The following is a 25,220-nucleotide window of genomic DNA, read 5'->3' on the forward strand; positions in this document are numbered from 1 at the left end:
AACTATGTGCCTTGCCTATTGCCACTTCAGCTTCGCAAACCGTTGAGTTATGTCGGTTACTCTAGTTCTCCTACGGATTTCATCATTTCTGATTTGATCACGTAGAGAAACTCCAATCATCTTAAAATCATTATGACGTTTGAAATAATGAAGGCTTTTTAGCAACCTAGCAGGCTATGGAATTACGGACATGGTAGATTATACATCATGCGTGTTCTGACTTCTGACACGCACCAACATATGACCAGTTATTTAAGGATTCCCATGTTATGAAGTGCAGCCTATGATTGATTTGATGTAACATAGAATTTACATTGTTGATATATAATATACTAGCTGATCCCCGCGGCTTCGCCTGCGTAGATTTAGGTTTTTAAAGATCCCGTATAGCCTATGTCACTCAGGAATAATGTAGCTTTCTACTGGTGAAAGAATTTTTAAAATCGGTTCAGTAGTTCTAAAGATTACCCCCTACAAACAAACTTAACGACATTACCTCTTTATATAATATAGCTGATCCCCGCGGCTTCGCCCGCGTAGATTTAGGTTTTTAAAGATCCCGTATAGCCTATGTCACTCAGGAATAATGTAGCTTTCTACTGGTGAAAGAATTTTTAAAATCGGTTCAGTAGTTCTAAAGATTACCCCCTACAAACAAACTTAACGACATTACCTCTTTATATAATACAACGGGCCGTGCAGCAGAAATCGTAATATTTTAATTTCGCCATAACTTCAAAACCAAACGTCCAATTTTAATCATTCAAAGACCAAATATTATCTCCATAAACTGTTCTTAGTGATGAAAACATTTATTTTGATAAGGATTAATAGCATGAGTAAAATAAATGCGTTTAAATGTAGTCCAAAAAAAATTCAAGATTTTTAAATAAAAAAATGGTTGCTGTGCCTCACTCGACATAGATGGGTATAGTGTGTCGCGGACTTTTTTGTAGATATTTATAAGATCAACAATTAATTAGAACATTTTATGGTTCTATCTTTTATAGTTTAGGCAGCGTACGCAAAATAAGTAACTTTTCTGGTTGATTTTTTACACCTTGTGTCCGAAAAACCCAAATGTCTTACGGAACCCTATTTTTTCCAAAATAAAATATAGCCTATGTTACTCGTGGATAATGTAGCTTTCGAATGGTGAAAGAATTTTTAAAATCGGTCCAGTAGTTTTTGAGCCTATTCAGTACAAACAAACAAACAAACAAACAAACAAACAAACAAACAAACAAACAAACAAACAAACAAACAAACAAACAAAGTTTTCCTCTTTATAATATTAGTGTAGATAATAAGCTAGATATGTGTCTATGATAATTGTACAGTGACATTCGCTGCGTCTCGCATATAAATCAACGTTAAATTATTTATTGTCTTTGTTAAACGTTCGTATTTTATCAGTCAATCGGTAAATATTTTTCATCGCTGACAGGTTCTCACGATGAATGATGATAGAATGGGTAGGTACTTTTTAAAGTAAGTACTCTTAATGTACCTAATTATTTGTATTAACCCTGTGAAGACTTCCGTTGGTCGCGGCCGAAGCGACTGACGCACATCCATACTCCATATCTATGCTATTATATAAAGAGGTAATGTCGTTAAGTTTGTTTGTAGGGGGTAATCTTTGGAACTACTGAACCGATTTTAAAAATTCTTTCACCAGTAGAGAGCTACATTATTCCTGAATGACATAGGCTATACGGGATATTTAAAAACCTAGATCTACGCGGGCGAAGCCGCGGGGATCAGCTAGTAGACTTATAAAGTTATAAATCGATGCTGACTTACAGTACGCGGCCAAAAGTGATGAACATATCGATCTTTAGAAGGAGACAGCAGATTTGTAGAGCACTGTCTCGGTCATATGGGTATGAGTGACGGAGTCAACGCTCTACAAAGATGAAATGTCATTCTAAAGGCCGATGTTCATCACTTTCGGCGTACTGCATGTACGTATTCTCCGTGCCGAAAACTTAAGAGGTGCATACCGGGATCGAACCCCGCGGACCGGCCAAATAGGAGACCGAGGAACATTTTAACCACTGGTGGCTTTATCGCGGCTATTTTCCGTTAATGTACTACAATTCTAAATTATGTACTAAAGTCAGTGGGATATATAATAGGCCAGCCGATAACTACGAACAATTAGGGTTGCGTGACTAGAAACTGTAGGCCAACGAATAGGCTACCACTTTTTTTTCCGTGTGCCTACTACAGTCTAAAACTAAATCTAAATATATAAAACTAAAAGGTGACTGACTGATCTATCAACGAACAGCTCAAACTACTGGACGGATCGGGTTGAAATTTGGCATGAGATTAGGTTATCTGACACGAAGGGTTCAATTTTTTCTAATAAATCGATCATATCACTGCGTGTGTGTATACGCGTTTCATTAGTAGTCGCATCAAACAATTGCATTTGTTCAGTACCAAATAGCACAAGCCGAGCTAGTTCCCATTCTATTTCAAACTTTGTTATTTAATAGCCTATACAAATTTGACATAAAGGGGTAGAGACGGCAGTACTGTTTTCCTTTGGCTCGATTACAGGTACATGATTATTTCGAGTAGTATAATAAACTTCGTGTACATAATCTTCTTTTGGTGTATCATATAAGCTTTTTCTCTCACTTTTAACTAAGTATTTATTAGCAAACAGAATTTGATTTTTGTGGTGTATTGTCATGCTTTCGCTATAGCCAGATAGCTATTATGACGTAGACATCCGCTAAGAAAGGATTTTTGAAAATTCAACCCCTGAAGGGACCAAATAGGGGTTCGAAATTTGTGTAGTCCACGCGGATGAAGTCGTGGGCTAATAAATATGTTTGCTGAAAAATAAAAAAATTGAATCAAAACTTGTCGTGAAAAATTGTGTCATCATGAACATAAAATTGTTATAATTTCCTCGTCAATCGGTACTGGTTGTTTATCTAACGACCAAATATTTTGCCTCCACAACTCGCTGTTTGAAGGTCGACGGAAATTGAATATCCGATAACTGAAACGTGTTCTCATTCGAACCCCTTTTTAACATGTTAATTAAAAATACGAAACTGTTAACAATTAACATTTGATACAATGTACCTACCTAATAAATAACTTGGGTATCTTATCAATTAAAAGCGACTGTATTTTACTGAAACTCTGCAGCAAGAAACATTATTAAAAAACTGGCCAAGTGCACCGAGGGTTCCGTAGGTACTACAGCCGTATTTTATTGACGTTTTGCACGATAATTCAAAAACTGTGATGCGTAAAATAAATAAAAATCTGTTTTAGAATGCACAGGTAAAGCCCTTTCATATGATATAGTTATCTTACTTTGAAATTTGAAAATACTAGTTATTAGTTCATGACCACAATTTTTTTGTGTGATGTAACCCTAAATTCACGGGTTTCAGCTTTTTCTCCTTGTGTAGGCCTATAAGACCTACCTATCTGCCAAATTTCATGATTCTAAGTCAACGGTAGGAACCCTGTAGGTTTCTTATCAGACCGACAGACAGACAGACACACAACAAAGTGATCCTATAAGGGTTCCGTTTTTTCCTTTTGAGGTACGGAACCCTAAAAAAGTAATAAAATGGATTGATACATAGGTATACTGAATGTCCTCCTGACTGAATTTCGGCCTCGGCCATCTCCATAGAGATTAGCCAACTGCGTGGGAGATATTATAGTGCACAAGTAGGTATGGGCGCAAACACAGGTGCACTCTGTATTTCCTCACCCTCGTAGCGCGATGAAACGGAAATCCTACACGTCCGGAGAGAGATCAGGCGCAGGAGGCACGGGGGTTACACATGGCCAACTTACTATAACTCCGGGCTAGTCTTGAGATTCTCGCAATCAATTCAATTTTCATATTAAGTATCTGTATACTTCTTAAAAACGCTTTTTTTGGAAGTCAATTTAAAGGGATGAAGGAAGGCCCTTAAATACCTACCTACTTACTTGCTATTTATAGACTTATTATTATCAGTTGAGATCATGATAGGTACATCTCAATTTTCATTGACTTAATAAAACTTTCTTTAATTATGAAGTATAATAAGCATGATTAAAAAAAGTCCTAACCGTAAATAAAAATACCTACCCGTCCAAAGATAAACGACCAATCTAAAAATCTGAAAAATGTTGTATAGAAGCAGGCGTACTTTGCGGAAGTCCATGATGTACAATGTGCTGTAATCCGCTGAAACAAATGAAATGCACCGCCCGCCCTCCCACTGCTAAACATGCAGGAAGAAGCAGCCACCAGGCATGCAATACGCACCACCACCACGCAGCACCACACAAATCCCAAACACACTCCACGCACGTTACATTAAAGCAAATTAAGCTTTTGGTTCATTGTAAACTCTGAAAAAGTCTAAAAATAATTATTCCGAGACCTACAAGAAGCGTATCCAAATTAAAGTGTCAAACATTCATCAAAGAGCCTAAAATGGTTCCATGAAGATGGGTGTTTCGTTCGGGAGCGCTCAAACGCTCTTGTCAAAATAAAAAGCGAAGTAATTAGTCTCATAACTGAAAGCATTTCGCTGTCGATGGTTACTTTTTGCCATTCTTTATTCAGCGACGAGCATCTCGCCAGGAGAAGACATTTATTCTGGTCCACCGAGAAGAAATCCGGGTGTGGTCTAATCTTAAATATCGACTATGAACTGACAGGTGTATATAATCACTATTTAGCTGAAAGAAGCCGCGGGCGATGGCTAGTATTAAATATTCTGGCATTTAAAGCGGGAGAAAATTAAAATACAACATACTTCCCTCACTCTTCGATGCACCTTTTTAATTCAAATGAATTCGTTTTCAGGCCAGATTTTATATTACAAGTTGCACTTAACAAATTAAAATGTTGCAATAAAATCACTACAACAGCTTCCATGATACAAAGTTTAATACGTATACTATTGCATAACAAAATAAATAATAATTAAGATTTGAATTATATAATTGGACGAAGTCGCGAGCATAAGCTAGTAGAAAATAAATCAATTCACACACACGCTGAAAGTACTTCCAGATTATTATTGATCGCACAGAATCACTTTACTTAAATCCGCATTTCTCTCGTCCAATTCATGCTGTTGCCGCGTACTGTCAACACCATCATTCACCATATTCAGTACCAATGTGCGTACGAGTTACGACGCGTGCTGTATTAGTATAACCTTTTAGACCAAATGGGCTGGTACATTGACGGAGAAAGTTGGCGTATAGCGCCTACACCAAGCAGGCGGGTTACTTTTTATGCTGGCGGCGCGTTCCTTTGAAACATTTTAATTACTATTTGCGCAAATAAATGCCAGAGTTCCTGTCTCGATATTGACTGCAAGCCAAACAAGCGAAAGTAAAGAAATTAAAAAGGGAAATTAACACGTAGAATGTAGATAGATATTTTAGTGATTGCAAGAAGTAGGAACTGAATTATTATCACCACTATATCATCTTACAAATGCAACAACCGATTATCAAAAAGTGTAATTTATTACCTATTTTGAATAAACAATTTGATTTGATTTGATTTATTAAAGCTGTGAATTGCATTCTTCTTAAAGTTCCAAAAGCCAATAGATAGGAAGCAGTTTAAAAGAACATTGATTTGGAAAACATGTCATTAGATCCATAAAAGATCAATCTATCAATATCAGAGTGTTTCATAGAATATAAGAGACAAAGTATATGTATAGGCGCTCTACTAATGCCTGCTTAAGTGCTCTGTTATATAAGTAGGTAGATTAGAAGATAGCTAGGTAAGTAGATAGAAGATTGGGTAATAGATAGGTATAACCGAGAAATAGAAATAGAAAGATTTTTATACCCGCGACTTTGTCCGGGTGGCTTTAGTTTTAAAAATCCCGTAAGAACTATGATTTTCCGGGATTAAAAGTAGCCTTTGTCCTTCCCCGGGATGCAAGCTATCTCTGAGCTGTACCAAATTTCATTAAAAACGGTTGAATGGATAGGCTGTGAAAGGATAGCAGACAGACAGACAGACATACAGACAGACTTTTGCATTTATAATATTAGTAGGTATGAATATATTTTATATAAACTTTTACAAATGCTTTTGAATCGTCACTGAATTCCACCACTGGTTCGGAATGCCCTTCCTACCGAGAAGAACCAGCAAGACACTTGGCGACTACAGCGATGTTCATACAAATAAAGCTACAGTACTTTAATACAGCTAAGTATAGCTGTTTTAAAGTGATGAACCCATATTAATTGAGCGGTAAAATATGTTAATAAAACTGACTAAATTAACAGCGCTCGCGATCTGTCACCGGATAGGGCGACCATGTCTATTATGAAAGCAATGATTGCTCTACGCATCAAATATTTTGTTAAAAAATTTGATTTATTATACACTATATATGATGTCTGATATATCACATAATCTAACTAGCTGTTCCGCTTGATGATGAAATTTGGTATAGGTATAATAGGCCCTATATAAATTCCATAACATATCAAACAAACCTTTCTTCTTTATACTATTATTACAGACTCAGAATACATAATAGTTATACGAGTACATTAGAAATTATAAAAGTAATAACTACGGCCTACGCTGAAGACAGTACAGTTAGTACAAGATTGAACAATGCATTTATCGTTTATCGTTTCGTTTACTCCTCACGGTCAATGTTTACGTATTGTCCGGCAGTATGAGTTGGCCATAACAGTCAGTATTGGACTCATCGAGTAAAAGAAATAGTAAACGTGATGGTCCAACTCTCGCCACAATTTGTCTCTCTTACACGTTCGCAAAAAAAGGGGGACAGATATACGCTGCCATTTTGTTGAGTTTGGCATTTATTATTTCGTTTATTGACGTTTTTGACAGATTGACAATGACAGATTGACAGCGTGACAATGACAAACAAGTGACAGTCCACCACTTAGTCTATGGTGTGTGTGTCTATGGTAATTTGTCTAAGATCACTAAAAACCTCAAGAAACTTGTGTCCAGAGCCAAATTTTCATCAGATTAAAAAAAAGTTACCGCTTTCTAGTCTGTTACTCTGTCATTGTCAGTAAAAAAATAAATCAAAACAAACCAACGAAACCAACATAACCTTTTATCATAACTGAAACTGAGAGTTGAGACTGAAACAAACGGAACAATCGCTTTAGTTTTAACTAGAAAACTGAAGTTTTACTGATTATTAGGTATATATTATTGTACGTAATACAACTTTGTAGAAACAACTTCGACAAGGAAGCTGACAGAAAAATAAGCTGGGCTGGGCAGCATTTGGAAAATTGCGTCAAGTCTTCAATTCGTCGATACCCCAAAGCCTAAAGACGAAAGTCTTTAATGAATGTGTCCTACCTGTGATGACGTATGGTGCTGAAACGTGGACACTGACAGTTGGCCTTGTCCACAAGTTCAAAGTCGCTTAGCGGGCTATGTTGGGTAACTCTGAGGGACAAAATCCGTAACAACGAAATCCGTTGGATGACCAGAGTGACTGACATAGCCCAACGAATTAGAAATCTGTACTGGCAGTGGGCAGGCCACGTCTGCCGCAGAACCGATGGGGCAGACGTGTTCTGAAGTGGAGACCGCGTATCAGCAAGCGCAGTGTGGGACGACCTCCAACCCGCTGGACTGACGACCTTAAGTAAGTTTACTCTCTCTCTTCGGATCACGCTCACATAATGTACTAATTACTAGGTAATACAAATCTCTTGATCTGAATTTGGACACATAGACAAGTGGCCAGGTTTGAAGAGTATAGTTAAATCATAACATAACTTCATATGTACCTACCTACTTAAATAATTACTGTCTACTAGGTACCTAGCATTAAATGAGTTCAAAAAGGGCTGAGCCATCATTAATAATTATATTTGTTAGAACAGTTTTGACTACTGACCGCTTGATAAATGACAACACATTTTAGACATAATCTTGTGGTACACTGAAGTTAAAGTTGCAATAAAACATCTAGGTAATCTATTACAGAAAGGCAACTCTTTAATAATCAATTCAGTTTTCTTTGTTTAAGACATGTAATTAAGTTCGGGACCTTGAGTTTGAGCTGTATTTTAGTGTATGTATAAAGGTTATCTGTCTATCTATCTGCTGGCTTTTTACAGCTCATCCGTTCAACCAATTTTGACAAAAGGTACAAAGATCTTTCATCCTGGGGATGGATATAGCCTATTTTTAAATAAACTAGGCTCTGAAAATCGAACAGTTCCCACAAGATAAATGAAGTTGCGAGTATAAATTATTTAGTGTGGAGCTTTGTTACATGCTGGAGAAGGAGATGGGCTACTTTTACCCTTTAAATCAGCGCGGATAAAGTCACGGGCATCATCTACTTATTAATTAATATTATAAATAAAACTTAGACCTCATTAAGATAGATAGTAAAATAAGAAGAATAGTTCTTGTCTAATTAGCAATTTAAAAAATTAAAGATCAATAATTTCTATTTTTTCAGTGATAACTGTGGACCAGTTAGTTACGTTATGTTAACAGCCTGTGAATGACCACACCACCTGCCTAATCCACTTTGTTAGAAGAATGCAAGTTGATTTTGCTGCATCAAGACTACACTCTACAGAATCCTCATAAGTCATCTAAGTGCAGTAACACTGCGCAACAAACTACAGTTTTATAACAATATAAAAATTTAATAGTAAATAAAATGTTTTTTGTCTCTGCTTTTCTATTATGAACATAGTGTTTTTATAGCTAGTCATGCCATAAGATTCTTTTATAGGCATTTTAATTCATACCTACATACAACGGGCTAGCTTTTGAGACTTGCCGCCTTGATGGAGAAAAGAAGAGGAGATAGGGACGTTCCGGAGTCTCTGGATTCATCCATACAAAACGTGAGTGAGTCTCTGGCTGAAGGAGTGAAGGGGTTGACTTACCCCGCCGCCCCCTACCGAGGCTGTTTTAAGTCAATGACAATTTTATCAAAATTAAAAATCATTTAAAAAAGTATACATCCCCGGCGGAAAATCACTCCTTCCAAGGGAATGATTTCCCTCCCCTCCCTTTTACCTCAGCTACCCCCATCAAGGCTGCACGTTTCAAAATGTTCATACAAATAAACAAAATTGAAAATTGCCTGTTACATTCTCAATAAGCTCATAATTAAAAAAATTGTGAGCTAATCTTTGAAGTGTTGAACCGATTTTGATGAGACTTGGTGCACAAACAGTTGGGGACAGTGTGGCTAATTCTGTTAGACGAGGTCTAAATGTATTGCTATCCTTTTCTGCAGTGCAGGGAGCTTATGAAAGGAACAGCAATACACATAAACCTGTCATTTTAATTTAGTTTTGATCATAGATTCCCGGAAATATCCAGGCAGGCAAATTCCAGAATACTTTTTAACTATTATTAGTATCATCTGAAAACTTACTTTTTTTAGGATGAAATAAAACAAATTAAATTCTTTTGTTTAAATTTAAATTAGATACTATAAGTAGGTAGGTATGCGTATAAGTATTTTACATCAGCTGTAAAATTCATAAGGTGTATTTAAGTAGGTACATCATAAACAGTTCAAATTATATAGGTATTCTACAAGTCTGATGACCCCCAGGTTAGTTGCAGTCTTGACTCTTGAATTAAGTTAGGTTCTAGTGGCCCTAGCTTAGGTAGCTGGAAGATAGGCAACATAATCTGGTAAGTATAGGTTAGGTACCATAGATGATCTGCAACCTGAAAATAATAATTTATTTTAGAAAAATACTTAATATAATAAGCTAGCTAAATTTGGTAGGTAGGTCCATTTCATACAAAATTTTACTAACTTATACCCTTCTATACTAGATTGTGCCCGCGATTTTGTCCGCGAGGACTACACAAATTTCAATTAGATAGATCAGTCAGTCAGCTTTTCCTTTTTTATATATAGATAAATTAAGTACCTACTTTCTTGTTTGTGAATGGATGCAAGTAATGGTAGGTAGTAGGTAGGTATTTTCTGTTATTGTATGTATGTTTCTTAATATACCTGGTAGGTAGGTACCTACCTAGGTTTCTATTCTGGTGAAAAAATGGGTTGATTTTATCAGATGTAGGTACCAACTTATATGTATAATTGAATCATAAATTAATGTAAGTAGGCACCTACTTAGTAGGAAATTTGAGCCACACGTTTGATGTACCTACCCATAAGGCTTAGAATAATATTATGTAGGTATTAGGTACCTAGGTATAGGTAGGTAATAAATTGTGCATATCTTACCTTTGCCTCAATGATCAAGGTGTGACATACTCTTTGTGATCGATCTTACAACGCTACAAGTAAATGCATTCTGCGAGCTATATGTATGGATGGCTATCGCTGCACAAAATGATTCATCCGAGATGCACTATTATCATTATCTATCATTTTAGCCTGTGGATGTCTGTCTTCTACATCCAATCATCGCTGCACAAAATGATTCATCCGAGATGCACTATTATCATTATCTATCATTTTAGCCTGTGGATGTCTGTCTTCTACATCCAGTCATCGCTGCACAAAATGATTCATCCGAGATGCACTATTATCATTATCTATCATTTTAGCCTGTGGATGTCTGTCTTCTACATCCAGTCATCGCTGCACAAAATGATTCATCCGAGATGCACTATTATCATTATCTATCATTTTAGCCTGTGGATGTCTGTCTTCTACATCCAGTCATCGCTGCACAAAATGATTCATCCGAGATGCACTATTATCATTATCTATCATTTTAGCCTGTGGATGTCTGTCTTCTACATCCAGTCTTAAGGCATCCTCATTCAGCCACTTCACGTTAGGTACCTACTCTATAATATGAACGGTCCATCGGTCGGTACCCCACTAGGTACTTGTAGGTATGCTGTGGTACCAAATCTCAACTCAGTAGGAACGCAGGCATGGATTGTTCACTGCCACTTCAACTTGCTGGGTGGTTTCGACTATGTGAGAACCTGTTTCTTTGACGGATGCTCAACCAAGTACGACAGGCATGGATTGTTCACTGCCACTTCAACTTGCTGGGGGGTTTCGACTATGTGAGAACCTGTTTCTTTGACGGATGCTCAACCCAGTACGACAGGCATGGATTGTTCACTGCCACTTCAACTTGTTGGGGGGTTTCGACTATTTGAGAACCTGTTTCTTTGACGGATGCTCAACCCAGTACGACAGGCATGGATTGTTCACTGCCACTTCAACTTGTTGGGGGGTTTCGACTATGTGAGAACCTGTTTCTTTGACGGATGCTCAACCCAGTACGACAGGCATGGATTGTTCACTGCCACTTCAACTTGCTGGGGGGTTTCGACTATGTGCGAACCTGTTTCTTTGACGGATGCTCAACCCAGTACGACAGGCAAGGATTGTTCACTGCCACTTCAACTTACGGGGGGGTTTGGGCTATGTGAGAACCTGTTTCTTTGACGGATGCTCAACCCAGTACGACATGCATGGATTGTTCACTGTCACTTCAACTTGCTGGAGGGTTTGGGCTATGTGAGAACCTGTTTCTTTGACCGATACACTGCGCACATCACAAATTACGCCGCTGAACCAAATTTAAGTTACACAATCACGACGGTTAGCTTTGACTACCTTCCCAAACATTCTCCTTGCCTCCGTGGGCAAATTAAGGCACTTCACTTATTAAATTTCATCATTTTGTTTAATTATCAATAAGCTTTCACGCTTCTCTCACCGAGTATTTTTTGGTGAGTTACAATTCGACTATCGACTCGTATCCATAAGCGAAAATGACGTCATTTACTAGTTTTAGGACGTCAAACTTAGGACTCGTACTGCCAAATTACTCGATATTGGTATTGGTGTAGGTAAACGCAAACCATTCTCGATGGTGACGTAGTTATGTGGTAATTGGTATCGTAAAGTTGAAAGCTATACTCGCAAACACTCGATCATCTTTAGTTCGCAATATTTCCGCTGTGTCGCTGCCTGTAGATGTATGGAAACAGTCGATTTCGACTTTGGTATTTTTAAAACTATGAAATCTTATACTAACTGTACAGACAAAGCTGAGCACGGGTCTCCTCTCAGAATGAGAAGAGTTTGGCTATAATCGACCACGCTCGCCAAGTTAGGATTGGCAGGCTTCACACACGTTTGAGAGCGTTATACCTGAGAGTTAAACCTCTCAGGCATACAGGTTTTTTTCACAATGTTTTACTTCATGGCTAAGTACGTGATATTTAATTGCGTAAAACGTAAAAGGATAATAGGAGGCCAACGTCTTACCACTAGGCTATCACCAATCAAAAACATTTATCTACAGCCAAACAATATTATGGTCACTCGACTTTAGTAACCCAATCGGGGAAGGACGGCCAATTAGTTGGCGCGGGAAACTTCGTATCGAGTTTCGGAGTTTTTGTATCGAAGCGACGCAACCCGTAACGCGATGTAACAAACATTTCCGACACAATGGCTTTCCGCCGAATTTATCTTTTTTCCACCGAATTTATCTTTTTATATGCAACATTTGAACCGCTTCTTTTTCCTGCGCTTCGTGTGTGCGGTAAAAATGGGATTGGGAACGTTATTCTTCTTCTTCTTCTTCGCTCTGGGCTGGTTTCCGCACTTAAACGTTTCTGTCTGTTGTGCGTGCATCGCCCCTCCCCGCCGAAGTCTTCATTATAGCCATCCAAGCTCGCTCCAGAAGCCAAATAGACCGCCCAGGTTGCCGAGGGCTTCATGGAGTGAGGTCGGGGAACCTATAAATGGCGTTCGCGTTGATCTGCTACGCCCGTGCACTGTAGCAGCACGTGCGTCGGTGTTTCATCGACCTCCATGCAGGCCCTGCACAGAGGACTGTCGGTGACACCTATAACGAAAAGGTGTTTGTTTAGTGGGGATTGGGAACTTTATTCTTTGATAGGATTCCATAGAAAACGTGCCTATGTTAGGAACGTGTAACGACCACCACCTTACCGACTCTTAACCGGACACCCCGATCGCCATGCTTAGGCAGTTGCTTAGCATAAAAGTCGGCCCGCGCCCGTTCGGTACCCTCATTCCCCTGTGCACAGCCAACATTTTACGATTTTGTTTTCATGCAAAACCTTGTGTATGCGTACTCTTGAGGTTGAATTCTCTGTGAGTACGTGTAACGAGCATTGAATAAAAGATCGATATCAAAGTCCATTTCAATTTGTGTCTTTATAAACGTAACGTAGGTGACGTAGATATTATTACAGATGCGTGTTGAAACTATTAAGCACCACTAATTGTTGACAAATATACTTATCTAATAATAATTATAGGGAACTAGAGTCTAGAATTTACTAGAAGGACACTTAAATGGCATTATAAATAAACTTAAATTGTTTAAAAAAATCAAAGTTAAAGTTTTCACTCACAACAGTATTAGACGTAGTTCACGTAGTAAAATGGAGGCACAAAATAAGAATTGTATGCCTGTGCATATATACCTAACTATTAGAATTAAAGTTAAGAATAAAGTATTTTTGTAGGTATTTTAGTTAGTTGTGAAAACGCATATCTATCGATTATGATTGTGAAGCAACGTTGACCCAAGTCAGCAACTGGATGGGTGACCCACTTTGGAAGTCCAAATTTGGCCTTTTTGTGCTGTCGCGTCGGTGCCGGTTATCACTAACATACGATAAGTACACAGTACAATTACCTAAGAATCGAAAATCTCGTTCTCTTACTGAGTTGTATGCGGAAGGATTTGGGCACCCACCGCACTATTATCCCAAGAGAACTCTTGGCATTATGTGATTAATGGAAAGGAGTCACGACCCTCAGCAATGAGGAATACGACTTTATAGAAAGATATTTTGGTAACGGTCTATTTCACGAAATTCAGATAGCCAGAGCGAGTTAAAAACACGCTTGAAACTGCCATTGATAGCGATAAAGAGGACACGATCAATCATGGAACTGATAGCATACACGTTGTACTTTGTAATCGAAAAGACAATTTTCAACGCGTGTGTTTGCTGAAAGAAATTTAAACTCTATTTTGAGTGATATGAGACTTAAATCTGCTTGTTTATGTGTGGATTTTATAGTCCACTTACCTGTATTGTACCTTGTAGCCAAACACTGTAAAAATGCTCGTAGACATGTCGGCGACATGAATATCAATATTTTGTCTTGCAACCCATTTTACTCCTCTGTTCATGTAAAATATCTACCTCTATAATATGATGGCCTAAGAGTCACCGTGTGCCAGACCTTCGTTATTTTATAAAAACTGGAAGTTTATCTGCGTATTGTCCCCAACACTGAGAGGAACGTTTGTTTTAATGTTTGTTTAGACCACGGTGGCTTTGGGAGATAACAAGATAATAAAGCGTGGTCAAGCGTGCGCCTATATCGAATAAAATAAAAAAAAGGTGTATTTTTTTACGTCAAAGTGTAAAGTCTAAAGTCGAAGGTCTGACACACGCTGGCTCTATTTACTTATGACGTTTTTCGTAGTTTTACCTGTGCCTATTGGGTATCCTAATTTAGAGTGTTATTAGTTGTACACTTGGACGAATTAATTCGACCAAGGTTGTACACAATCAGTAGGTTAAATTCACTAAAATGACGAGTCTAAATGTACCTATTCCTATTCTATCATGCGAAAAGGACAGGATTTTTTTGGTACATCTACATATCGGTCCTAACTTCAGCTTGCCGGCATGTGACGGAAATCATCTAACACCTTGCATACCTACATTATATCCGTAAAAATAAAACAAAAATATGTGAATCAGTCATACTACTTAGTAGTTCACTATGATAGTAGATAAGGCACTGGACATTTGCTAGTTCAGATATCGACGATAGCTGAATTTTACTTAGTTACTTGTAAAGTTGTTAATGATCCCGCAGCTCCGTACTACTTAAAACACCGCATGACAACTTAATTATCATTTTATATATATGGCTATCGAACGAAAATGTCGGCGGCAAAGTGCCAATTTATGTTAAACGATATATTTTAATCCTTATCGATATAAAACGACCAACGGCCGTCTTTCTAATGACCGAGAATGCAAAAATAAGGTCCATGTCATTTATCATGCCAACTTTTGTTGGGCCATTTCTGTCTAAACTTGACGTATATTAGTACCTTATTTCCAGCTTATTTCACTCTAAATTGTTTTACCCTCATTAAGACTTAAGAGGACAGAAAAAAATATAATTTATAGCAGATCCTTAAAACCTGAAGGCATTAATTTCTTGCGTGTAGTTCTTGCAGCCGCATCAGTATTTGGGTTGAAAATATCCAAAGACGTCAGTAAATGATACGATTTTCTTAAAAAAGTAACTAAAAATAATATCTTTTATTATTTATTAAGCAAATGCTACACCAAAAATTATTAAGTAGTTGAATAGTTTTTTTAAAGAATATTAGCCAAGTTTATCATGCTGACTAATATTCCCCTTTCCCCTCCAATTAAGCCTTAAGCACAGAATAAATAATATTACTAACGTACCTAAAGCTCGTGCTAGGAGTAGGTACGACAATAGCGCAATGTTCAAACCCCACCCGGCTTTGAACCGGCGACCTTTCAAGCTTTCGAGGCTCTAATATTCTACTGAAGAAAGGAAGTTCAATTAATTTTGGGAAAGAAACTATAAAATTTGGGATTCTTAAAATGTAAAACGTTTCACCGAATTCAGGGTGAGTTTTATTATCCTACCTGATACCTATTTCCTGTTGGAACGAAGCCAGTTGCAAATATGCCTGTTGAATAAAGATGTGATTTTTGAACCATGTTTTGATCTCAACTGCCGAGATCAGATTGGCAGGACCTGCATAGCGAACCGTGCTAGTAGAAAAATGTTGTGAAGCGTGTTGCACATTCAAACTAGTAAATATGCAATTCTGTAAGATTTTGATCTTTATTAGGCATAGTATAGGCCGAATATATCTGATATCTATTTAATTTTCTGTTGGCAGTAGTCGAAATTGCGTTTTTCTGTCTAGGAGTCTTTAATATTGGATTATGATATTATGTCTTAGCCATCTCTACCATTTCTTTAACTTTGCTTTCATTAACTTCTTTCTAATTACATAATATTATAATGTGTTGCAGCAGTAGTTCTTTTAGAATCATAATTAAGGAAAAAAACCGGCCAAGTGCGAGTCAGGCTCGCGCAATGAGGGATCCGTACTAGAGTCGTATTTTTTCGACATTTTGCACGATAATTATTCAAAAACTATGATGCATTAAAATAAATCAAAATCTGTTTTAGAATGTACCTTTCATATGATACCCCACCCTAAATTCACAGTTTTCAGATTTTTCCCCAAATGTCAGCTATAAGATCTACCTACCTGCCAAATTTCATGATTCTAGGTCAACGGGAAGTACCCTGTAGGTTTCTTGACAGACAGACGGACAAACAGACAGACAGACAACAAAGTGATCCTATAAGGGTTCCGTTTTTCCTTTTGAGGTACGGAACCCTAAAAAATGATACAAAAGTAAACGAATTACTATTAAAATTTACTACAACTATCTACTCATTACTCTATTGGCAATTATTTTGGTATATACTAGCTCGTCGTAGAGATATTATATTATGATTTTTTAAATACATACGCATGTATGAATGAGTACATCAACAAAACAAACTATTTAAATTCTACACTGACAGATGTTTTCGGAAGCACCTATGTAGGTATTCAAAGATAAAATAGTGACATGTGCCATGTACGCGTAGGTGCCTTAAATGCACTCGACTGTGAAGAGCCTGATAAAATACTTAAGCATGTTGTTTATAATGGCTCCAAAATAACATATAGTACACTAGTAGAAAATGTCGTTGTTGATGTAGAAACAGTAAGAGTTCAAATACAATGCATAGTAGCAGAGCATAAAAGAAAAATCAAAAAGCTTTATCCTTTATGTGTACATTTAAAACAAATTAAATGACCAAAAGTCATATTGCTATATTTAAAACATCGACCCGAGTTTGTAAATGGATGGGTGGGTAATCGAACTTTTGAGGTCCGGATTTGGTTGTCAACTTTCCTTCGACCTTTAAAGTGCGCTAACCTGTGGACAATAATTACTAAAATCTAAAAACTTTACAGTGAAGACAATTACTATAAAATGCAACTTCTAAATCAGTTTTTCCAAACTAATTGTTCAGGTAATAAAAATCTTGTCAAATCAGCTCAGAATAAATTATTATCAGGCAAGTAGTAAAAAAGTAGACACAATGGTTTTACTTTAAGCAAAGATTTACAATTGAATAAATTGCATGCTTTCAAAATACCATCTCCAAATAAGAAAGCTTTGAATTTCAGCTCTAAGCTAATTAGTGCAATGATAGCTTGGATTGCGGACTTTAAATGCTCATTATCGCCTTTCGCAGTTATAGCAATCTCTTTATATTCATCGTAAGATTAGCATCCGTTAGATTTGTATAGTATTTGAAGCCTTCAATAAGTTCTCTAGTTAAAATATACAGAAAAAAATTAGCATTAGCTGCTAGTGTTAAAATACAGATTAAATATAAAGCGAGAAAAATTGAATTAACAAAAAAAAATTGAAATATTTAGGTACTGCATTTTAAGATAATTAAATTACGAAAGAAGCATTATTATGTTAAAGTTCTTCATCAGGCAATTTAGCCTGCGGTAAGTAGGAGAGATTGTATAACAGATTCGTAATTCATGACTCCCACATAAAACTCAAAGGTTATCTCAAACCTACACAGAATTTTACCTCTTGTGTTTTTAATATTATTAGTACTTAAGATTTCGTCGACTGAATGAGTGACCTTGCGGCCGTGGTCCGGCCTTCTTGGGAGTTGGAGCCCACACAAAAAATAAATAAAGTAAAGCAACAGGACTAACTTGATAGATGAGTATCCCAACTAGTTTGTCATGTTGCTTTAATTTTATAAAGGGTATCCTTCTAACCTGTTTCACCTAATCTTATAAGTTTAAATTCAATGGAACGGTCTTCATCATTTTGAAAGTAATACATGTGCTTTACGGCTTCTTTCAACTTTTGATGAAATAGGTTTGTTTCAATATTTTCATTAAGTATAAAATTCGTCTAAATTTATTAATCATATAAAAAAATTGTTTTCGAATTTTCATCCAAATCATTAGACCCAATTATTTTTAATTGATAGCAGGTTAAATCCACCTACCTGTGGTAAATATTCCCAATTTAGTTTCTTCTGTCTCAAAACTATTTTGTATTCCTCTTGAAATGGGTCTTACTTTAGTTATATTTCACTTTACCTTTAGAAATATATTATGTAGTGTCCATTTTTATGGCTTCTTTTTATAGAATGCTTGTCACATCGTTATCGATGCACTCACCAATGCGCCGTGGAGTGCCACATGAAAGATAACGGTTTCGCTCCGTAGCATAAATAATTTTACAATCTTGCTATGTACCTACCACCTACCTATAGCATTATCGTAGCGATCACTTAGGCCAGCGCCTAAGCGTGTTGATGCGCCATCAAATCACGATCATAAATATTATCCCTGCATAAAAACGAGAAGAAATTGTATACAAAGGTGGAATCTATCGCCAAGTCACGACAATACGGCAATTCCATAGATTTGTCGCCCGATTTGTTGGGTGCAGGCGCAAAAAGGGACGGAGAGGGGAGCTCCTCGGCAGCACGTCACTCGGCAACGACGCCGGTCAGCTCGCTAGAGTCGGCCGATCGGTTCAGTCTGTCGCTTGAGTTGTACGCGCTTGTTCGTTACTTGTTACTCTGTAGCGTGTTCGGATCGAACTTTGTGCAATCCTAGATAAGTGTGGATCGGATTATTTGCAGTGTGTGTGACGCTCAATGACATCGGATGTGGATTTTTTAGTGTTCACCTCAATATTTACCCATACGGTTCCAATAACACGAGCCGATGGTCCTTTTGAATAGTAACATGAAAATTAATGGTAAAGTTTTATCTGATATTTGCATGTATTTTTATCAGTTAAATTTTATGTATAATCTGGATGATCTGATCTTCTTGGCTTGCACGACGCACGATAAGTTATTTACCTACGATATGAATGAACGAAGATCTTGTCTCATGGTAAACACCAAACAGATTATTTAAATGAACGCATCTTCGTTCCATCCGGACCACCGAAATGGCCAAAACAATAGCAGACCTTGCATATCGCTCAACATTGACTCTCTGGGTTTAAATTTAAACAAGCGTGAACAATTGAACGTCGTGCATTTGAAAGCAGATATAGATATATAAGTAGAGGCTGTGTGTGTGACCCTGTTGCGCCTACGGGACCAGCCGCTGTGGGTGGACGGCATAGTTTCCGAACCGCCTAGAGAACGACAGTGGGTGTCTGAATGGAGCCAGTTAATAATAATGGTGAGATTTAATCACCGCCATAAAGGTTACACAACAAAAGCTGCAAGCATGCCTGCGGCTCGATCCGTAGCTGATCCTTTTGGAATAACATTTAAGGATAGCAAAACTAACACGAGGCTTTTAGATAGAAAATGTTAGCTTTTAGAAACTGTAGGTATCTACTAATCATTAATGAGAATGCTTCATTAAAATGTATAAAGTTTGTAAAGTATGCTTGAGAAAAATAATTCGTAGATATCTTAGACAACATCAACAAAAAACTAGCAGGAATCCGTACTAAATACTTCATCCTGTTAGCTACATATTTTGCACATGTCGCATAGCAGACCTCAGATGTCGACTGACAAAAAACAGAACACTTCGTACCAGCACATGTTTTGGATCAAATTCAGGCCAAACGAGCTTGTTTGAGACCAACAAAAAGTTTAAATGCAATCCTGTCTTCAGATCTAATTTAAGATGATAAAATAAATCTTAATAAAACAAACGTGATTCCTGAAATGTAATTTGAAGGGGAAGCGGAAATTTAATTAAAGAGTGAATTACCTTACGTAACCCTGTTATTACAAACGCATCTGTTGGGAATGATAAATGTGCTCGTCGGGCAACTAAGAAAAAAAAAGTTTTGAAGAGAAACCTGCACGGGTGGAGGCAGCACGTGGGATGGCAGATGCGCTCGCACATCTTTGGTTTAAAATGCGATGCGATGCGACCCTTTGTAGTTTATCTCGGCATCGTGCTAACTTCGCGTGAAGCTGAGATTTAAGCTTCATTATTATGTCGTTAAATTTTTTTAATTGATTCGATAGACTTTTTAAGTCTTTTACGTTGTAGTGTGCATTAATCAATGTCAACAACTAAAAAACTATACCTGCAAGATTTATTGTCTAAGTTCAAATCAGGTCAAGTCCGGCTAGAAGGACCGAGTTTTTCCTTCGATTACTATCGCGCGCTTGTCGCCATTTATGGCAACCTGCGCTTGCCACGGTTAAGTATTGACAACTGTGGGATACTTGACATTAATTCCATTCTCTCTGTGATAAATATTGACTGTACGTGATTTCATAAAGTTTCCAACCTTATTCGAATAGCGACCAATACAATAAGCTCTGAAAATTGTAGAACTTACTTAGAAACCATTAACTTGGTAGGTTTACTTTTATAGGTTAAGTTCAAAACAATCGCATAAGAACATACGAGTAGTATAGATAACTAAGGTGGTAACAAAAGCAAAACGACGTTAACGTTAGTAAACACAGTAACTACTTTACCCAAGTTCTAAGTACAAACGTTGTAATACAATACGTTTATTTCAGAATTGTATTGGCGGCAACTCCATGTAAGCACGTTGTATTTGCGAGCTTGAACAAAACTCAAACAAACCAAGGAAATAGACCTGCGAAATGTTAAACACCGTTTGAATAATTATTCAGATGTTTAGTTATGAATACTAAAGTGGTTTTGTATTTGTCTACCAAATTAAGTTAAATTCAGTGAAGAATCAGTGGCTTTGATGCAAATTGTTTTAAATTGTTGTTTTGATTTAATTTGTAACATCGTTATTGAACATAGGATTAAAGTCTAAGCGATTACAAATTAACCTTTTAACGCTTACTTTTATCTGATTTTTAAATAGGTATTAAGTTTTGTTGTTATATTTAACATACGTAGATAAATTTCAACAGTAAAATGTTTATTTTTCTGGACTTTAGACACGTGAAGGTTGCGTTATTTAGCTAAATCATCTCATACAATAAAAAAATCATTATTACAATCGGCTCTGTATGTACTTACATAGTTAATAGATACTACAAATTAATTAAAATAACAAACAATGCGCTTAAAATACGTTAAAGATCTCGTACAAAATCTAAACTAAAAGTTCCATTAACATAATAATAACTGACGTTGCATGATTATTTATAATTTCAAAAATAAGCTTATAACTCACCACCCCATCATTACGCGCTGGATTCAGTAAAAAATAACCCAATCACAAACACGGGCACGCTCCCACCACCTGCCGGGCAGCTGCTTGGATTTATAACTGACAGATATAAAATATTCCTCCCAAAGTTACCCTCAACAATGAACAGCTGATGCTTAATAAAGTAGCACAAATTGAAGAACTTCTGCCAGATTTGACCAGTTCAAAAAATGAGTTTTATTTTGAAAAGAATGATTAATTGGGAGCAAAATACAAATCTTGGTTTAGTGATAAAACACTCAATGAAATAAAATAAGCAAAAATCAACTTTATCTGCAATTGTATCTCATTCAATTCTAGCAATAGGTTTAGTTTATTGCTCGTAGTTGAAACAAAGGAAAGTCGTTTAAAATGAAAAAAAAATCTTAGCTAGATGTGTCACATAAAATGTTATAAAATAACTAAAAAGAAACATGAAAAATATTAACATGTAGGTAAAGGGAAAATCCCTAAAAGAACAATTTTAAGAATCTTAAACTTCTTGTAAACTTACGAACATTTGGCGCGCTTCTAAAAGTGCTAAAAGTCGTGACGAACTTGATATAAGCATGCTAATAATCTCAAGTTTATTATTGAATTAAGCATCAATACCAAATTGTTCAGTAAACATTTATCTTTGAATAACAAAAATGGACATCTTATTTTCTGTCGTCTATTTATGTCACATTACTTGTCGTAATTTATTACAACAGCACTGTCAAGCGATAGAATAGTAGCATAATATGTTAATTGGTAGAGAGCTCGTAATTAATTTATTAAATCAATTCTTTGCGTTCAAGACCCTTGCAGGAAATGCGGGATACCACCCGCGTCTTACACAATAATTAATCTCGTTGTAGCCCTAACATCTTATTTCCTTCTCAAATTAATTGAGATTTTGGCTACGATTATTTTTCCTCTTCACAATTTTTGTTTTTAAGAACAATTGAGTTTTATAATTACATCACCAATATCACTGAGTTTAACGCTTATCGTGTGATTGTAACGCTGATAAATTAGTTCCTTTCTAGGAGACCTTGGTATCATAATTATTTTTATGCCGATGACGAAACTCGAATGGTGGGCATTGTTTAAATCATTATCACAATTAACGTTAATATCATCGCGTCGTTGTTTTGCTTCTCGTTTGTTTTATTTTTTGTTGTAAGGTATATTGTCACTGTAATTTACTTTGCCTTGATACACTTTTTCTTTAGGATGTGTACCTACTACTATAACTATAGGTAACTGTGGCAGAGTGAACTGTGACTGTGCTTAGAACTTAAACTATCTACTTTTTACTTCAGCCGTGACAATAAATTCTTAGTCTAGTAACTAGTCTTATCGTCATAATCATCATGAACCCATTGCCTGCTCACAACTGAGCATGGGTCTATTCTTAGAATGAGAAGGGGTTCTTCGTGACTAGGATGGATAGGCTTCTTCTAGATATTAAATTAGCGTTTAAACTATAGTACCTACTCAAGTGATTTCCATTATAAACATAGAAGAACGGCTCTGGTCACGTGTTTAGTTGACGTAAGCCCGACTAGTTTGGAACCTATCCTGGGTCTCCTAGGGAACCCATCTAGGCTATAACTGCTTTTTCTTACACATATCACATAGCAATTTCTTATTTCATATACCTAGCAAAATCGTAAAGTTACATATATCCCAACATAATTAATCCTCTGTTTAGACGTAACGTCCCCCCGTCGGAAGGAAATAGGGCTGAAAATAAATCGCCCTTACGCTTGTACTAAAATAGTCGAACGATCCGCCTCCCATTTCTCTAGGACCATTACCATATCCTGCGCTTCAATATGTTAGTTAGAGAGAACGTGCCCGTTATACTGAATCGGAACTGTTATTTGTTTATAGTAAGTCATTCTTGCAATAACAAAACGTTATCCATTTTGAATAAAACAAAATATTTATAGCTCAGATAAAAATTATCACAATTTTCATGGTTTCAAAATTTTACGTGCAGTTCAAAGTTCAAACAAAGTCAAGGTAAAAGATGGCTAAGTGCGAGTCAGTCTTACATATTGAGGGTACCTTGAAAATAAATATAAGTAGGTAAAAATTATAAATGTGTATTTGGTTAATTAGGACTGGTGACTAAGTTTGTATTTCTGTTTTGTTTAAAGGAGGTTTTTTTCATCATAAACTATGTGGCTTAAAAATACTTAAATAAAAATTATTTTAGTATATACAACTGGAGCCTTTTTATGTGATACAACATTTTATTGTAATAACCCACTTTAACCTTTTTTAAATTTCTCCATTCGCAATAAAGTTGGGCAATCATTATTTATAACTATTCCAAATTACAAAGATAAGGGTTCCTTATTTTACTATTTTGGTACGGAACCCTAAAAGTTAATGGTGAAATAGGTACCTATCCAAGTTTTAATGGTTTGTTTTCAACAAGATTAAGAATAGTTCCCTCTATCTCATTTTGTTTTAATTAATGTTTCTTTTATCTAACCATAACTTAGACTAGTGATAAAAAATCTTGCCCTCTTAATTACTTATTCATATCATTGTTAACAACTATATTTATATGCAGCCGTAATTCTGCAGGTTGATTTTTATCACCACAGCCGCAATTCCAAACATGGCTTATGTTTATCTTAATGTTCAATTACGCCATAGCTTGGGTGTAGTTATTATGCAATAACTATTAATAGGGTATTTGACAGCATGTATAATATAGGATCTATTAATGGTATCCGTATTGAATATATTATGAATTTTGGAAACCAACTATTTAGTCAGTTAAAAAATAGGAGATATTTTAAGAGAAAATCGACAAAGAAAATTATTTTTTGTCTATTTTAGTCACGTGTGATTGGCCGAATGGTTGATGACGTAAACTACTCGTAAACAGTTGCGTGTAGAGTGTGAATTTCGTACGTAAATACAAGCAGGTGACGTCACAATGATATAAGAGGAGCCATAATGTCAGGAAAGCATTTTCACGAGATATTTAATTAATATTTTTCGTTTTCGTTTTTTCTTGCACTATAAAATGTAATGGAATGTAAAATATACATTTTCTATAGAGTCCTAAGAACTAGCGCGCACCATGGTAAATTTCCGTACGTTTTTTCCGCAAAATCTGTCAACTAGAAGCACGCGCACTGCGGTATTAATTCCGCACCAGATTTTGATATATTTAAACTCAAATTTACGGATTTTAAAACGCACCGCAACTCACCGTACCATGGTGCACGCTAGATCTTTAGACATCAGTGATTAACGTTGAACAGTTTTTAAAAACCTGTCAAATACCCTATTCTGCAGGTTGTTTTTTATCAGAGAGCCACAATTTCAGACATAGCTTATGTGTATCTTAATGTTCAGCTCTTTAGACATCAGTGATTAATTTATAGAACAGTTTTTAAAAACCTGTCAAATACCCTATTCTGCAGGTTCATTTTTATCAGAGAGCCGCAATTCCAGATATGGCTTATGTTTATCTTAATGTTCAATTACGCCATAGGTTGGGTGTAGTTATTATGCAATAACGGTTAATTACGTCGCGGAAGGTAATTTGGTTCACGCCAAAGCTATACAATATTGCTGTTATATCGCATGACTCGTGTATTGTGGCTTGACGAGGGGTGACATTACATCGTTAATCAATCCATTCTTCCTAAATAAATTTTTGATTTTCAATTTTGAATACCGCAGTGATTACTAAACCCAATACCCTTGATAAATGGTACGGGTTAATTAATACTTCACATTAGACATTTATCATTTTTATAGATAGCATGTAAAAATCACGTGTAGAACCTTTTCATGTATAACACTTGCTATCTTACTGAAAGTAGCCTGTGAATATTCACGAAACAAAAACTCACGAAGTTTAAAA

General features: G+C 36.3%; 1 protein-coding gene across 6 annotated transcripts in view; it reads left to right on the forward strand.

Annotated features, from left to right (window-relative positions):
• Window positions 1-25,220, forward strand: part of ckn (CRK like proto-oncogene, adaptor protein) — a 337,471-nt gene that overhangs the window by 154,332 nt on the left and 157,919 nt on the right. Inside the window, exon 1 of one of the 6 annotated variants that reach the window (XM_034974667.2) lies at window positions 18,669-18,934. The exons of 2 other annotated variants lie outside the window; for them this stretch is intronic. Coding sequence is in view for 2 of the 4 variants with exons in the window: in XM_034974668.2 (XP_034830559.1) it covers window positions 18,901-18,934 (34 nt within the window). In the remaining 2 variants the exon portion in view is untranslated. Of the gene's footprint in view, window positions 1-18,668; window positions 18,935-19,033; window positions 19,372-25,220 lie in introns of those variants that run through there. 3 more of the 6 variants (XM_034974666.2, XM_034974668.2, XM_069502538.1) reach the window with 3 other exon arrangements.

Source organism: Maniola hyperantus, chromosome 13 (assembly GCF_902806685.2).
Source record: "Maniola hyperantus chromosome 13, iAphHyp1.2, whole genome shotgun sequence".
Classification (NCBI taxonomy): Eukaryota; Metazoa; Arthropoda; class Insecta; order Lepidoptera; family Nymphalidae; genus Maniola; species Maniola hyperantus.